At 52.9% G+C, this 17,062-nt stretch overlaps 1 protein-coding gene across 6 annotated transcripts; it reads right to left on the bottom strand.

The window, feature by feature from the left end:
* Positions 1–222: 222 nt before the first annotated feature.
* On the bottom strand, positions 223–17,023 carry CPSF4 (cleavage and polyadenylation specific factor 4). 6 transcript variants are annotated; one of them, XM_046665912.1, is made up of 8 exons: positions 16,781–17,023; positions 13,814–13,864; positions 11,970–12,122; positions 7,598–7,693; positions 7,129–7,222; positions 5,875–5,947; positions 4,193–4,363; positions 223–1,950 (listed from the first exon to the last, which is right to left on the bottom strand). In XM_046665912.1, the coding sequence occupies exons 1-8, from the start codon at positions 16,881–16,883 to the stop codon at positions 1,933–1,935; spliced, it is 759 nt and encodes a 252-aa protein (XP_046521868.1). In that variant the 5' UTR covers positions 16,884–17,023; the 3' UTR covers positions 223–1,932. The 6 variants fall into 6 exon arrangements, with proteins under 6 accessions (XP_046521868.1, XP_046521867.1, XP_046521872.1 ...); XM_046665911.1 differs by having other exon boundaries at positions 223–1,204; XM_046665916.1 differs by having other exon boundaries at positions 4,193–4,288.
* Between the last annotated feature and the right edge of the window lie 39 nt (positions 17,024–17,062).

Genomic DNA, 17,062 nt, shown 5'->3' with positions numbered 1-17,062 from the left:
CCTGCTAGGTAGTGGCTGTTCCAAAGGCCAAGCTTCCAGACTTTACCAGCTGCCAGTACAAAGGCCTCTTTCGCTGGCAGCATGGCTTCCCTTTGTGAGATTCACATTTGTTGAAAGGGGACAAGTGGGCGCTGCCAGCAGAGCTTCGTGCCAGACGGCTAGTGCAGCCAGTAGCAAGAGTCCTCTCCTCAGCACAGAGTCCCGGAAGTAATGAGACGCAGCTTAAAAAACAAGCTTTAATCAACTTCATAAAAATTGTTCTTGTAATTGAACTTGGATAGGCCCACTTGCCCAGCAGGTTGCAGGTGACAGTTTCACATTTCCAGGCTCAGGAGCAGGGTGGTCTCCTCCAAAGGCCAGAGGTGTCTGAATGACAGCACAGACGCTTGATGGGGCAGGAGGTAGGTGCACAGATGGACTGGGTCATCTATTGAAAGGGTGGTCTGCAGCTCCAGCTTAAGGTATACCTTAAACACTGTTAAGCAGGTGCCCCAAGAAAATAAGCCCAGAGGAAAAAGAGCCTCACCTTGAGAGGCCTGCACGCCTCTCAGCCGCTGCCACCTTGGAGCAGGAGCAGGAGCAGGACCAGGCCAAGGCAACAAGCGCCCTTGAGTTTGCCCTGAAGGGCTGCCTCCTTCAAATCACATTGATAGGCACAGCTCCGGAATCCAGCAGGATATGGAGGAAGCAGGCCTGACCTGATGGCAGCTTTAAATGACCCACCAGCCCCTGGGGTCACCAAGAACCGGTGTTTAATGGGACCCTGAGGGGAAGGACCGTCTCCTACACAGAACTGCTTAGCACAAGCCCTGCCCCTGCCTCCTCCCCTCCTCAGAGGGCAGTGTGCAAGGAGTCCCAGCCAGGAGGCCTTGATGCCTAGACAAACATGATGCTGACCTGAGGGACCAAACTGGAACATACGTCCCCGTTTTAAAAAAAGATTACAGCAAAATGATAGGGAAACTGACAGACGTGGCCCCTCAGAAGGATGAACCCAGCATGCCTGCCTGCCAGCTCTAGCCAGAGTTGCACCAACGCTGGCATTAAACAGTTAAATGCACGCTCCCAAGGATGACCCAGAGTTGTCTCCAACAACAGGGCCCCTCGGGCTGCTCTGAGCTGCCTCCAGCTGCTGTCACTGTCCACTGAGAAAGGCCAAGTGCCCTTTGGTGCATCTGTTGGCGTAGTGTCCTTTTTCACCACACTGGGAACAGCAGAAGGGAAGGAGGAGACAAAAACACCGTTTTCAAATGCAATTTTCAACTAAGGCAGCACCCACCGAATACCAGGTTGGGGACGGGGACTCTGACATTCTCACTGGGACAGATGTTGTCTCACACCCGAGGGAAGGGGAGCTCCGGAAGGTACAGTGGTGCAGAAACTGCAGCCAGCAACTCAGCAGATGGAAGAGAGACTGCCGGGGCGAGAGGAGGATCTGAGAGCGCACAGCAGGAGCTGCTTCGAGTGGGCCCATCTCCAACACGGGGCCTGCCCACGGAAGGGCTCTCACCGTGGGTGACAGGGTGAAGAGGAGCCCATGGCATCAGACTGCCCCGCCTGTCCAGAGACCAACCCTTCTGCACAGCTGGCCAGTCACTCACCTCTGAGGCACCGTTCTGGGACTCCCTGGAGACGGGGGATGGAACAACACAAGAGAAGCCACCTGGCTCCTACCCCAACTCAGGGATTCATTGCTGTGGACACTGAGGGTGGGCTGCACCCAGAGCTTTCCCTCCTGGCTCTTGCACACCTGCCTAAGCTACCCCTGGGGACAGGTTTTGGTCACAGGATCAGAGAGACGGGGCGTCGATTAGACTTGGGTGAACAGACCTGTAGAATCACCTCTCAAAAACCTAGCACCAACCCTGACTTCTCTTGGCTCTGATTATCCTGGCCCTTCCTTAGCTTCTCTTCCTTCGTTCCCGTTACTCCTCAGAAAGCAGGAGGGAACTGTAAGAAAGGGAGTGAACAGCAGCCTCAGGCACTGAACAAGGGGCTGGGAGATGGGCAAGGGCACCACTCTGCACTTCCCCACCCACTGCCCTCCCAGTCCCTGCTTCCTCGGCCTGGAATCCAGGCTCTGCCTGGTCACTGCCCAGCACTCTTGCCTACAGTACTCCTGTGACCCTACAGTCCCCATGTTCTCAAGTCTGTCTGGTCTGTAGGTGTGACCTTCGTGTGGATGGGTGGCCTGTGCAGCTGCCAGTCAGCCCTTCAGCTGATGTGAGGACCAGAGGGAGGGGCCATGCAGGCCCCTTCACAGCACTTGTCATGTCCATCGGCCTCCATGGCTAATCCTGGGGAATCCAGGATTCCCCAGGAGGTATCTTTGATAGTAACTGTGAAGCGTCCTTGGTAAGAAGAGGTGTCAGGTCCCCCCAGCGCCTCTCTGAGTTCAGGACTTCACAGAGGGAGCACTACTGAAGAGTCCTGGCCAGGGCAAGATGTCATCTGGGCTGCCTCAGGACACCTAAGTTTCCTCACTGTCCTCGAGAACTGACCATTTGGAAGCGGTCTGCTCTGTGTGGGGCAGGCTCCCCATTCACCTCACTTCTCCACACCTACTTTCTGTACTCTCCTCACTCAGGGCTCAGGCTCAGACATCTCTGAGGTCTTCCCTGAATCCACGTGCACTTTTAGCTTTGGTGTCTTTGGGCACTTGCCTCCGCAACCCCGGAACACAGATCCCTCCAGGGAAGCAGCACCAGTCTTTGTTTCCTCAGCAGAGCCGGCACAGAGCAGGTGCTCAGTGAGTGTCTGACGGCCATGGGAAGTGCCCAGTGGCTCGGCCTTTCTTTAAAATGTCTATGAACATTTTAAGTGTACGCCTTTTGACTCGGACCTTCCACTTGGAGTCACGGATGACCTTCTACTTGGAGTCAACATCATCAGACAAGAGCTCACAAATGTCTAAGTGTCAGATTCAGCACTGCTTTTAGCAGCAAAAGCTATAAATAACTTAATTGTCTACCAACAGAGAACTGGGAAAATAAACTGTGGTTGTATTATGCAGCCACTGAAAAAGATTAGACTTAGATATACTGACGTAGAGAGAGCCACAATATATTGTAAACAAAAAATTATAGGAATGGTATACATACTAGGGCCCTATAGATGTTAAAAATATATACCATCCTGTGCTTGTGTGAATGGAAGTTGAGCAGAGCAGTTCTCCAAGTAGGGTCCAGGGGCCCTGGCGGGGTCCTCGCTAGGAGTTTGGGGTGTAAAGGAGTACCGAAACCAAAAAGGGTGAGGACACACTGAATAAAGCGGCTGTTGTAGGAAAGGCAGGCATAGGGACAACACTCACTTTGTATCCTAAACACTTCTACATCAACTAAAAGTTTTTACAAAAAGTATGTACTAACTTTGTATTTTGTCTCCTAATTCCCAAATTTGAAGTTTCTGTGAGTCCAGTTCTGTTGTCAGCTGTTTCCACTGACTGAGTCGGTGGTGCTCGTTTCCTCCTACATTTTGTGATTTTTAATTATGAACTCATCTTCAGAACCCCGCTGTGGGAATTCTGTGTGGTCTGGGCTGGGAATAAATTCCTCAAAGAGCCAGGCACTCATCCAGGGCTGTTTTAGGTTAGAAAACTCTGCAGCTTTTCAGCCCTCACCAAGGGCATGAATGCAGGCCTGAAGTCATGGAAGGGCCCGCCAGAGGCTACAAACTCTCAAGGGACTCTTATCTCCCCTTTCCATGCAGAGCCAAGAATGAGACAGACAAGTTTTCTAGTAGATTTTTCAAGTTTACCCTGTAAAAGTGTCAACGTGTCCTATGTTACGTATGTGTGCGTAGGGGAGAAGCCTGTTCTAATCTGATTCCTCCCTGTGTGGGCCTTAAGCTTCGTCCCTTTCCCTTGGGTGTGCCCACGTGGCTTCTGAGGACAACACAGGCTCCAGAGCTCACTGCCATCCCTCAATTTGTGTTTCCATTTTATTCCTAGCCTCTGGAAGATTTCCTTCCCTTTCTTGCAAGTGCGCTTCATTCATTCAGCAGCGTGTTTAATCATTCCCCTGGCCTTGGTGTGTCGTGGAAGGAAGTAGGATGGTCTCTAGCCCAGCAGAGTGGCCCACTTTTACAATGAGCAAAAACAAAGGCGTTTTCATTTTTCAAAATTAACTATCTGGGGAATGTGGAACTGGCCACTGACTGAAGACCCCAGCCCGCCCCCAGCCCCGGGACTCACCTTGTAACAGGTGACCTGCTCCAGCGGCCGGGGTCCCCGGTTGCCTGCGCTGCTGTTTTGACTCTGCATGACCCCGATGACCTGTGGGGCTCTCTGCTGATTGGGAGAAGAGTTCTGACTCGTTAACTGGATCAAGGAGGACGACCTTTGTAATGGCGGATTGTTACTTTGCTGGAAAGAGTTACACAACACGGTTTTACTGCGGAAAACACGTGCACGCAGACTACCAATGGGGACAGGAAAAAAGAGGGCGGGACTTCTCCCGCATGACCAGCAGGAAGAAGGGCTTCCACGGTGGCCCCACTCAGGAGAGCAGGCGGAAAAGAAACATCTGGTGATGATGGCAGGAGCCGCTGCCCGAAAAACACCATGCAGACACACAAAAACGAAAAATAAAAGTAGAAAACAAAACATCAAAGAGACAAGGAGGTCTCTGGGGCAGCGGGGCAAGGGCATGAGCAGGCCTTACTTTTGTTTCTGAGGTTCTAGCTTCAGGTCAGGATGAACGCTTGGTTCAGCCAGATGTTTAGCAGCCTACACGGCGAGCAACAGTCACAGAAAAACAGTTGGAGGCTGACACGCTGACCTGCGGTCTAGGGGCTGAGAGGGCCCTCCACTAGGGAGTCATGAGAGCAAGGGGGACGGGGGCTCCTGGTGTGAGGACGGGACAGCGAGGCCAAAACCCAACCAAGTGGGTCCCTGGCTCTGGCCCCCGTAAATGCAGGCACCTCGAGCTAGAAAGCCCTAGTTGTCCTGGCTGTAGCCACACCCAGGAATTCCCAGCTTTGCTGGTGAGGAGTTCAATCTGATTTGCCCAACCTCCTGCGGGTGGGGGCAATGGAGTAGGTACGGCCACGCCCCCTGCTGGCTGCTCAGCGTCTAGCACTGAGGAGGGCCTGGCGGGGCTTTGGCAACGGGCTCAGAATCCAACCAGGTAAGACGTAAGGTGGCAGGATCGGCGGGCAGGTTTACTCAGCCTGAGACCTTGCCTGGCGCACTTGGCCAGCCCTTCTTCTGCGCCCCACTCCCATCACCAAACCCAGGGTGCCCTTGGTTTGGGGAGGGCTGCTGCAGATTCCCATTTGTCTATAGCATTTCCCTCTTTTCTCATACCTGAGGGGGTGCGCCCACTGCTGGGCTGTGGGACCCCCGTGTCTAGAAAATGGGCCAGCTGGTCCTTCGGCCCTCTGTTCTGTGCAGTTGGGAACCTTCACACAGTGCAATAACGGCACTGGCCAGAGCACCCCGGGTCTGCTCCTGGCCAGCTGTGGCACCTCAGGCAAGGCCCTCCCTCTAGGAGTCTCAGTTTCCCCGTTTGTAAAGGGAAGCGTCTGAACCGGAAGCAAGAGCAGCAGACACATGGGGCCCACACTGCCCTCTGCTCTGGCTCCCACGGCAGGCACTGTTGAGCTGCCACCGCACTCACCAGGCGAGGAGGGAAGAGAAGCCAAGTGGGCATTCAGCTCTAGCAGACAGCCCCCCATCTCTACAGAGAGATGCAAACTGCTTTGCTCCCTAAATTTTCTGCTGGAACACAGGGTGACTCCCCTCCTCTCCCCTCACAAGGGCTCCAGCTAGGTCTCCAGCAGCTCATGCACCAAGGCAGGCACCGAGTTCTCTGCTGCAAGGACACTGCCAGGGCTGGCAGCACCACAGGCCAAGGAAGGGCCGGGGCACGGTACCTTTGTTGGAGGCTGCGTCTGCTGCGGCAGTGGGGGCTGCTCGGTAGTTCCCATCGGCAGTTCAAATCGAGGGCTGGTCACCCAGCAGCCAGAGAGGAGAAGAACAGGAGAAGGAGAAGAGGGGATGAGAGAGGAAGCAGGCCAGGCGGTGTTCTCAAACTTTGGCCCCAGAAAATCACAGCCAGCCCCTGCCCAAGTACAGAGCAACAGGAACCGCCCAGATGTGGGGTGGGTGCTGGCTCTCAGTTCCACCCGAGGCCACGGGACGGCGGGGAGAACCAATCAGATGAGCCTGGGCTCAGGCCCAGCTCTGCCTGCACCTGGCTGTGAGACCCGGGGCAAGGGCTGCTCAGAGAAATGAAGGGAACAGCAGTTGTACTGTCAGAAGGCATGAGCCTGCTCCACGAGGGGCTTTAGACACAAGCCCCTCCAACCACACACTCTTCCCTGCGGGCTCTGACTCAAGTGTCAGACCTTGACACAGATCCCTGGAGGGCACGCCTGCCCACCCTGCCAGCAGGAATCCCTGTGCCACCTGCAGGCTCTTGGGCTGTCATCCAGGAAGCAGGGCACTGTGCTTCTGGGTGGGTGTCAATGGTGTGGACAGAGACAGCACAGAGGTAGGGGTGGGGTGGAGGGATGCTACTCCATGGTCCCGGCACCACCCCAGGAGAAGCCCAGCCCTACAACCACCCAAACTGACACATGTACGCTGAGGCCCGGGAGAGGAGCGCTGAGCCCTGCTGGGCAAGGACAACCTGGCTTCAGAGGCCCACAGACCTTTGACCAGGTGCCACCACGTGACCCCGGCCAGTGGCCGAGCTCTGAGCCTCAGCGTTCGCACATGTGGAATGGGCACATTCTCTCTTTCACACTCGTGAGAGTTACACGAACTAGTGTACATGGAAGCCCAAGTGCAGGGCCCCATATAGGAGGCCCTGAAAGTGCAGTTCCCTTCCTTTAGGGCACAGGTTCTTAGCCTGAGGTCCCTAATGATATGCAAGACTATGTCGGCATGAGTTTCTCTGAAGCACAGGGCCCATAGCTTTCATCAGATGCCCAGATGGCCTGTGACCCAATAAAGGTTAAGTGCTGGTCTAGGCAGAGCCTCCTCTGGGCTCAGGAAGCAGCAGTGGTCCTCCCTTCCCCCGACCCCTCTCCCCGGCCCTGTGCTGACACCACCCAGCAAGAGACATGGAGGAGGGGCAGGGGCAGGGGCAGGAGCAGGGGAGGGGGACAGGGGTGGCTACTCACTGCATGAATTTACACGAGGGCCCCTCGGGGCAGAATCCCACAAGGTAATTCACGCAGATGACTCTCCGCGTGTGCCGGTGCCTGCAAAGGGGACCTGTGGAGCCAAGCATCCAGGTCACGCAGCCAGTCCCCTCTTCAGGGGATGTCAGTCAGAGCCCTGCCCACAACACTGCCTGGGGTACAGAGAGCAGGAGCAGGCCTTCAAATGCTGGCTCTGCCTCTTATTCATAGGGGACAGTGGGCAGGGCACACAACCTCTCCAACGTTAGTTTCCTTATTAAAAATACAAGTGTGAACGAGCCCACACAGGAGCCTCGGGAGGCTCCAGTGAGCTGAGGGTGTGAAAAAGCCTCACCAGCCCCCAAATGCCTAACACCAGGTTTTGCTGAACAGGCGGGACAGGTAGAGTCGTGGGCAGAGGAAGGGAAGACCGGCCTCTCGCGGGGGGCCCAGGCACCCCGACACCTACCATGCTTGCAGAAGCCTCGGTCGTACCAAGGGCAGTCCTTGATCTTGGACTCGGGGTCGATGTGCAGGAAGGGACACTCCTTGTTGCTACATTCCCCTGCAGGGAAACCCAGACATGCGTCCACCTGGGACAGCTCTGGGAGAGCCAGACCCAGACCCACCTCAGCTTCTCCTGAGGCCGGGGCCTGCCGTGCGGCAAGGAGGACCAGGTGGTTCTGGCGTCCGGTCCTGGCCCGGCGAGCCCTGAGACCCAGGGCAGAGTGTCTCAGAGCCTGGTTCCTGACCTGCACGCGGGCTGTGAGGGTCCTCTCACATGTGTCTGTGCTGCTGCGAGGGTCAATGACACTGACAGGGCCAGGAACGGGGTACACACTCATCAAATAACTCATTGCTCCGCCTTTACCCAGTCAGAGGGGGCGTCCCGGGCACCATGGGGGCCCAGATATGCAAATGTACCAGTTGAGACCAGGAAATGACTGTTCCACTCTGATCAGTTCTCCACACAAACCAGCTGGGACAAGGGAAAGGTCTGCAAATTCTACCTTTTAGGACAAAAGCGGGCAAGATTTGGAACTCAAGGCTGGGTCTCCATGGAAGGACGTGATCAAGCCTCTATGACAGCCCCTCTCAGAAGCAATCTATCCAGCTGGCCCCCAGCACCTTTCACCTAACTCCACGAACTGCCTACCTGGCTGGCCAGGCCACCTCCATGCTTGTCCTCTCCAGAGAGGCCAACCTCATCACTGCTGTGCAGAGAAAATGCAAACTCCTTCCCAGCGCCACAGGTCCCACCCCTCCCCAGTCTCTTCCTCCTGCTAGCCACAGTGGCCCTGAGATGTTCCAAGACCAGGCCTCTGCCAGGGCTGGCCCCTTCTTGGCCTTCAGATCCCAGCTCAGGTCTCACCTCCACAGAGAGGCCTTCCCTGGCCATGCTGCCTAAAGCAGATTTCCTTCTGTGGTCCCAGCTTCAGAGCATTATCGAGAATAATTCTCTTCTTTTATCTGTCTCACTAGTGTATCTGCTGCCTCTTTCCCTGGCCACCAGAGCAACAGCTCCACGGGGCAGGGACTGGGTCTATCCTCTTCACTACTGTCCCTCCAGTGCTTAGAAGGGGGACACTCACCTGTGCCACAGGTGACAGGAGCTGCAGACAGTGCATCTGCACCAGGGCAGGCTCTGCAGGGGAAGGGCAGGCAGGGAGCGTCATAGAGGCCTCGGGGGCTCCAGGTTGGGACCATCAGCAGGCAAGGAGGCAACCCAGGCCAGCCTGCAGAGGCGCCCTCGAAAGTCTGCCCAGGAAGGCTGGCTCCATCCTCTGAGGCCAGATGGAAGACAGCACCCCTGGAGAAGCCAACGCCCCCTTACAGTGCTGTTAAGGGCAGGGAGATCGGGGGAGCTGGGAAGCCTAGACCCTACTTCTGTCTGTCTGCACTTCGCCTTCTCAGCTTATGCTGCCTCTACAAAAAAGCCACAATCATCCAGGAATAAGACAAGGGTGCCCACTCTTGCTACTCCTGTTCAACAGAGTACCAGAGGTTTGGGCCAGAGCAATTAGGCAAGAAAAAGAAATAAAAGGAGTTCAAATAGGCATTGAAGAAGTGAAACTCTTGCTGTGTGCAGATGACATGATTTTATATATAGAAAACCCTAAAGAATCCATCAGAAAACTATTAGAAATAATCAACAACTACAGCAAAGTTGCAGCGTACAAAATCAACTTACAAAAGTCAGTTGCATTTCTATACTCTAATAATGAATTAACAGAAAGAGAAGCCAAGAATACAATCCCATTTACAATCACAACAAAAAATCTAGGAATAAATTTAACCAAGGAGGTGAAAGACCTATACAATGAAAACTATAAGATATCATTGAAAGAAATCGATGATGACATAAAGAAATGGAAAGATATTCCATGCACATGGATTGGAACAACAAACATAGTTAAAATGTCCATACTACCTAAGGCAATCTGCAGATTCAATGCAATCCCAGTCAGAATCCCAATGACACTCTTCACCGAAATAGAACAAAGAATCCTAAAATTCATATGGGGCAACAAAAGACCCCGGACAGCTAAAGCAAGACTGAAAAACAGGAACAAAGCCGGAGGCAACACAATCCCTGACTTCAAAATATACTGCAAATCTATAGTAATCAAAACAGCATGGTACTGGCAGAAAAACAGACACACAGATCAATGGAACAGAATTGAGAACCCAGAAATAAAACCACACATCTATGGACAGCTAATCTTCAACAGAAGAGCTAAGAACATACAATGGAAAAAGGAAAGTCTCTTCAGTAAATGGTATTGGGAAAACTGGACAGCCACACACAAAAGAATGAAGGTAGACTGTTATCTTTCACCATACACAAAAATTAACTCAAAATGGATCATAGACTTGAAGGGAAGACCTGAAACCATAAAACTCCTAGAAGAAAATATAGGCAGTACACTCTTTGACATCGGTCTTAGAAGGATCTTTTCAAATACCATATCTACTTAGATGAGGGAAACAAAAGAAAAAATAAACAAGTGGGCCTTCATCAGATTAAAAAGCTTTTGCAAGGCAAAGGAAACCTGGAACAAAACAAAAAGACAACCCTCCAACTGGGAGAAAATATTTACAAATCATATATCAGACAAAGGGTTAATCTCCAAAATATATAAAGAACTCACACAACTGAACAACAAAAAAACAAACAACCCGATCAAAAAATGGGCAGAGGATATGAACAGACATTTTTCCAAAGAAGATATACAGATGGCCAATAGGCACATGAAAAGATGTTCAACATCACTAATTATTAGGGCAATGCAAATCAAAACTACAGTAAGATATCACCTCACACCAGTCAGAATGGTTATAATTAGAAAGAAATAACAAATGTTGGAGAGGATATGGAGAAAAGGGAACCCTCATACACACGGTGGGAATGCAAACTGGTGCAGCCACTATGGGAAAACAGTATGGAGATTTCCCAAAAAATTTAAAATAGAAATACCATATGACCCAGCTATCCCACTACTGGGTATTTACACAAAGAACTTGAAATCAACATTTCAAAGAGACTTATGCACCCCTATGTTCACTGCAGCATTATTCACAAAGGCCAAGACGTGGAAGAAGCCCAAGCACCCACCCACTGATATTGGATAAAGAAGATGTATATGTATACAATGGAGTACTATTTAGCCATAAAAAGGACAAAATTGTCCCATTTGCAACAACATGGATGGACCAGAGGGTATTATGTTAAGTGAAATAAGCCAGACAGAGAAAGACAAACACCGTATAATTTCACTCATATGTGGAAGATAAAGTAACACATGGACAATGAGACAGTTTAGTGGTTACCAGAGGGGAAAGGGATTGGGGGGTGGGCATAAGGGCTGAAGGGGCACATTTATGTGGTGACTGACAAATAACGTACAAATGAAATTTCACAACGTTATAAACTCTTATGACCTCAATTTTTTTAAAAAGCCACATTACCACTAACAAGCCAGCAGGCCAAGGCTGTTGGGCTGCTGAAATAATTAACGTCTCCTCCGGCAACAGTGCTCTGAAAGCGTGCAGCAGGCCCAGCACTCCTCAGTGCCCCCAGAGAGTACAGCAAGCTTCCAGCCTCCCGCTGGGCCCTGCACAGGCCCGGGCCCGGCAGTCCTGGGGCCAGAGCCCACTCTCATCCTGACCAACATGGCTTCTTCCTGGGCAACCTCGCCCAGAGCAGAGAGCCAGGGGATTCCATCAGAACCATCCAGCCCCACCACCCCCAGCCCACCCCTGCTTCTCCATGCAGTCCACTGAGGACACCTGAGGCCACATGTCCTCTAAGCAGGGATCAAGGCAATCTCAGTTTCAAGGTGAGGAGGAGGGCTTCCCCAGACCTGCTATTCTTAAGGGGTGTCCAGGACAGACAGGCTACTACCCTGGATCACGCTCCCAGAGAGAAGCAGCTAATTCAGGTCCAGGGACAATCAGTCCCACGCCAGAAGCAAAGGCTGATTTCGGGGAGAAGGCCGACCTGAGCAGAAACAAGGCCTCCAGCCAGCTGCACTGCTCACTCACCCACCGTGAATTAGTCTCAACTTCCCAAAGTACCTGAAAATGCTCAAAAACAGAAGCAGTACAGAGCCATGGGGATTATGAGAGAATAACTATAACTTCCCGTAACTAAAGGCCAGCTGAGGCTGGAAGGCACTGCCCAAGGTTCTCATGGGAAGCTGGAAAGACAGGAGACAGCAGACACCACAGGCACCTGAGCAGCTGCTGAACCCCTCTGGGCCATGGTTCTTGGGGGACCCTCCCCAGGGCACCTGAGGCTGGGGGTCGGGATGGAGGGGAGACCTGGACATCCTCCTTACCAAACTTCGAATAAAAGTAGCACTCAGGCATCTTGGTCATGTCGTACTCGTGCAGGAACTCGCACTGGTCCCCCTTCTTGCATAGCCCCCGCAGCCAGTGTTTGCACACAACTGTCTTCTCGCCACTGATGTGGCGGAATGGGCACATGCCCCCTGCCAAGGAAGACAGGGCGGTATGAGGAGAGAGGCGGCCCTCGGCCCGGGGCACTGGGCCACGGGAGCAGAGGTGCTCTCCCCCCACACCTCCCTGAGGCACCTGGAAGTAGCATGTCCTGGAAGGTGGTGTTGGTGCCCCTGGCAGAAGGCAACGTGATTTTAGGCAGTTCTGTACATGGGCACATATTTTAAGTTTTAATAGCTATGTATTTTATTTTGTTTGGGTAAGAATCTAAAATACCAAATCATTTCACAGAAATTACTGTAAAATGGAGGCTTGACAAGCCTGAGGAGGGGAGTGACTTTATTTCTTAATTTGCTTAAAGAATAGTTCCAGTGGTACATGGAACTTGTAGGGGTGGTAAAAGAAAGCCTGGGGTGTGGGACACACAGCCCTAAAGTACAGATGGTAAAGACGGCCACCAGCAGAAGCCTGGACTCAAGGCAGGGTCCATCTCTAGTTAAAAGTGCCCACTTAGCCTCCAAGAAGTAAGACAGATCAACTTCAGAACTGAAGAAATGCAGTGTACACAGACTGGAGAGGTCTGCCCTCTGCAGCAGGACCCAAGTGATCATCCCCCCAGATGGGCCAGAGCCATACCCTAGGAAAGGACTTCTAACTAGTGGCCTGGCAGGACTACTGGGAAGGCCCGACCAGCACGAGGCTATGACAGGAGATCTAGACCAGCCCCGGCCACCAGAACTTTCTGCAGAGATGGGAACATTCTCTATCTATGCTGTGGCTATTAAGCACTTGAAATATGGGTAGCGTTATTGAGGAACTGCGTTTTTTATTTTATTTTAATCAATTTAAGTTGAAACAGCCACATGTGGCTAGTGGCTACTACATTAGTTAACAAAGACACAGTTGTAGTGCCCCATGTTGAGGGCAGCTGTGCTGACAGAGGTGGCTGGGCAGAAGGGCAGAATGACCGAGCAAAGACATGGGAATGAGACCAGGAGCCCAGCAGGGGAAATGTCCCGACCAGATGGCCTGAGGTCAAGCTGGATGATCTGCCTGGCAGGTCTGTCGCTTCCATGGTAGATGACTGAGTCAGAGAACCCAAACTTGAAAAATCATCCATTAAACCCATCCCCCTTGCTCTAACTCTGTGCTCCTTATTTAAGCTTCTGATTATAATTTAGTTTCCAGGTAAATTTGCCTACAGGGAGAAAAACGCCCGGACCTATACAGGTAAGGTCTTGCCCAGCGACTCTTATCCTTCTAAGTTAGTGGATGGTCCGCTCATTAGTGGACAGTGCAGCTTCAGCTGGGGCTGGTTAGTGTGAACAAGACTCCACGAGACAGACCATTGTAGGTTTTTCTGGTGCAAGGCCACAGAGGACAGTGAGCCTGTGAAGCCTGTAGAATCAGAAAGGCCTCAGCCACTCACTAACTCTGTGACCTTGAGAAAGTTCCTGAACACCTCGGTGCTAGGGGCCTCTGTCCATCTCACAGGTCAACTCGTGGCCACTAGGAAAGTGAGGTGAGAAGGCAGACTCAGAGCTGGGTTCAGTTCTGTGTTTTAGGTTTTGGGCAGACCACCCCGACGTGTTCCTAGCCTGTCCAAACCACAGCGTCATCTAGGACAGAAAGCAATGCAAGCCTGATAGCCTACAAGTCTGCTAGGGGACAAGGTGGTGGGAGACACCGCAGTAGGAATGTGAGGGAGCCAGGGGTCTCTTACCTTTGCCACAGGCAGCTTTCAAAAAGAACTCGCAGACAGCAGCCCCCGACTCTGGAGAAAGGAGAGAAAAGGAGAGGCATCAAAGAAAGCAAAGTGCGACTGCTCCTGGTGACATCAAAGACGGGGAGGGAAGCCTTCTGGCCTTTAACCCACGGAGGGTTCAGGATACAGGAAACAGACTGGCAAAAGGATGCAAAGCCCGACCAAGCAGGGAAACAGCTGCTTATTTCAGACATTCCCTCAAAATGAGACATATACGTTGAAGACTGGTCCTTACTCAGCGCTTTCTAAGAACCTCCTATTAGTAAGATGCTTTCAGAGAGCTACAAGTGGGTGGGAGAAGGAAGGATGGAGCGCAACATCACAGAAATTAATTACCCCCAGCTCGGACCTTCCAGAGGGCTAATTTAGGGCACTTTAATGTGAGGCAGGAAGCACAAATAAGCAAATGGGGACTCTGAGTAGGGACAGGCTCCAGAGAAGAGGTGGACGCTATTCTGGAGGGAAAAGCATAATTGAAGATGCAGAAGCAGGACTACTCTTAACACACAACACCAACACACAACTATGACAAGAGCACAGTCTTTCACTTCCACAGATGCAGCTGGTTCAGGTGACGGGGACAGGAGAATAAAAAGTGAGTGTGGTGGAAGTCACTGGGCTCCAGGGGCAAGCTGTTCCAATGACACCAGAAATTCACCCACCACGGCTAGAGAATAAATTGTTCGTGGCTTTAAAAACAGTTTTCTTGGGGGCTGGCCCCGTGGCCAAGTGGTTAAGTTCGTGTGCTCCACTTTGGTGGCCTGGGTGTCGTTGGTTCGCATCCTGGGCACGGACGTGGCATCGCTCATCAGGCCGTGGTGAGGTGGCATCCCACATGCTACAACTACAAGGACCCACAACTAAAATATACAACTACATACTGGGGGGGTTTGGGGAGAAAAAGCAGTAAAAAAAAAAAAAAAGATTCGTAACAGTTGTTACCTCAGGCGCCAATCTTTAAAAAAATAAAACAAAACAGTTTTCTCTATCAGCAGGCATTTTAGAATTGCTGAAAACCAACTGACAGCATCTCCGAAGGCCTCTTACGTGCCTCTACTTGCTAACTTGCAAGAGATCCCTTGGCTCCTCGGAAGCAGGCAGGTTTTGCTGACAGACTTAAGGTTGCAGAACTGGGAGTCATCATGGTGTCATTCATTTGCATTTCAAAAAGTCTGAAAAGACTCACACTGAAAAACTGTATCCTTTAAGAGTATTTCTGGGCCTTCATTCTTTTCAGACGTTAAGGTTGCTTCATTCCTCAAAGCCAGAAGTCCAGTCCTGGTGACTGGGTCTCAAGTGGACAGGACAGAAGAGCACACCTTCAGGGCAGAACTGACACGTCTTCCCTAAACCAAGAGGGGAATGAAGTGCAGGGACAAGGGAGAGGGGGCTGCGGCCTCCCTGGGCTTTAACAAACTGAACCCAATCTCCAGCAGGCAGTGAGTGCTGAGGGCGCCTACCAAGTCTGAGGCTGGAAGCTAGGGCCACCCCCTGGCTAGGCTGTCCTTGACCCTCCCTAAGGACAGGTATGTGGGTGCCTCACCACTGCACCTGCCCTCACAGACTCAAGTTATCTGTGGTCCCAGGCTGAAGTAGGGCGGGAGGGAAAGAGCAGGTCCCTGCACGGACCTTCCATGGTCTCAAGCTAGGGCCATCAACACAGGAAAAGGCCATGTGTGCCAGAGCAGATGTACGTGTACAAACACAGTGATCACACGCATCAAGGGGTAGATAAATAAGTGTGTATCTGAATTTGAGCAGCTGCTTATAAGACAAGCACAGTGGAGACGGTGCTCGTGCATGTATAAAATCAGGTTGTCTGAGGGTAAGTCTCTTAGGTATAAGCAATATCTCGCACAGAAGTGTCAGCACAAGTGGGACAACTCAGAGGTCATGTGTGCATGACAAGAGTGGCCACTTGAGAGGAATGAGGCTGCAGGGACAGGTGGTTGAACACGGGCCAAAGTCCTCTGGCAGCTATGGGAAGACAGACAGCACAGGGAGCTGCAGACAGAACCGGTCAAGAACACTGAGAGCTCACTTGGCTGGCCATGCACTCAGTGGTTTCCTGCCAGTCCCTTCCCCCACCCAGGCCTCAGTTGCCCCATCTGTGGATTGAACTCAATGACCTCTAAGAGCCCTCCGAGCTTTAATGTTACAGCATCAGATGTCAACTGTGTCCAGAAAGGAGAGAAGATAAGAAAACTGCTGTTTTCTTTTCAAGTCCTAGACATCCCACCTAAATTGGGGGTGGGCGGAGAAGGTAGCGCTCAGGAAACTGCCTAGGTGTCAGGAATGACCCAGAGTTGGGGTCCAGAGGAAAAGTGGGGGATAGGCTCCCAGGCGCGGGAGTCCTAGGAGAGGAACGGAGCCTGAGAGCCTAATCACGGGTCTCTGGCAGAGAGGGACAGGCGGTCCTTCCCTCAGCACGACTCCTCCGACCCAGTCTGGATGAAAACAAGAAGAGGGCGCTCAAAGCGGGGGGCTGGAGGTGCGCAAGGAGGCTCTCTTAGTACTTTCCTGTAGCTCGGGGGAGGGGAGAGTAATTGCCAATCCGGGATACGCGCCTTCATTCAAGAACTCTTTGAACAGGCGGACAGGGTCCTGCCGTCCCGAAGACTGCCTTACAAGAGCCCAGAGGCTCGGTGATCCGAGGAAAGGGGGCTCCGGAGTCCGAGTGCAGGAAGAAGGGGATCCCAGAATCGGGGGGAAAGGATGCCCGGGACCGAAGGGGAGGAAGTCCCGACTCCAGGGGGAAGGCGTCCCGGAGCCCGGAGGACGGGGTCCTGGGACCGAAGGAAAGGAGGTCCCGATCCCAGGGGTAGGGCGTCCCAGAGCCCGGAGGAGAGAGTCCTGGGACCGAGGGAGGGTCCTGGGTCCGAGTCGGTCGCGCCCCTCGCCCGCCGGCCCCGGGCCCGCGCTCACTGTCCATGCCGGGGAAGGGCAGCGGCTGCGCCCCGAGCTGCTGCTCCACCGCGATCTCCAAGTCGAACTTGATGTGGTCCACGCTGGCGATGATTTCCTGCATGGCGGCGGCGGCGGCCCCACCGGCCCGGCTCCCCCTCAGGTCCCTCGGCGCCCTCACACCTCCACCCTCCGCCGGTCCCGCCGCACACCGTCCGCCGCCGCCTCGCCGCCTCGCCTTGCCTCGCCTCGCCGCCGCCGCCGCCACCGCCGCCCGAAGGATGCCGGGAGCGCCCGGAGCCC

The sequence above is a fragment of the Equus quagga genome, chromosome 7 (assembly GCF_021613505.1).
Source record: "Equus quagga isolate Etosha38 chromosome 7, UCLA_HA_Equagga_1.0, whole genome shotgun sequence".
Lineage (NCBI taxonomy): Eukaryota > Metazoa > Chordata > Mammalia > Perissodactyla > Equidae > Equus > Equus quagga.
The sequence above is the reverse complement of the archived record's forward strand: the minus strand, read 5'-3'. Positions and strand labels throughout refer to the sequence as shown.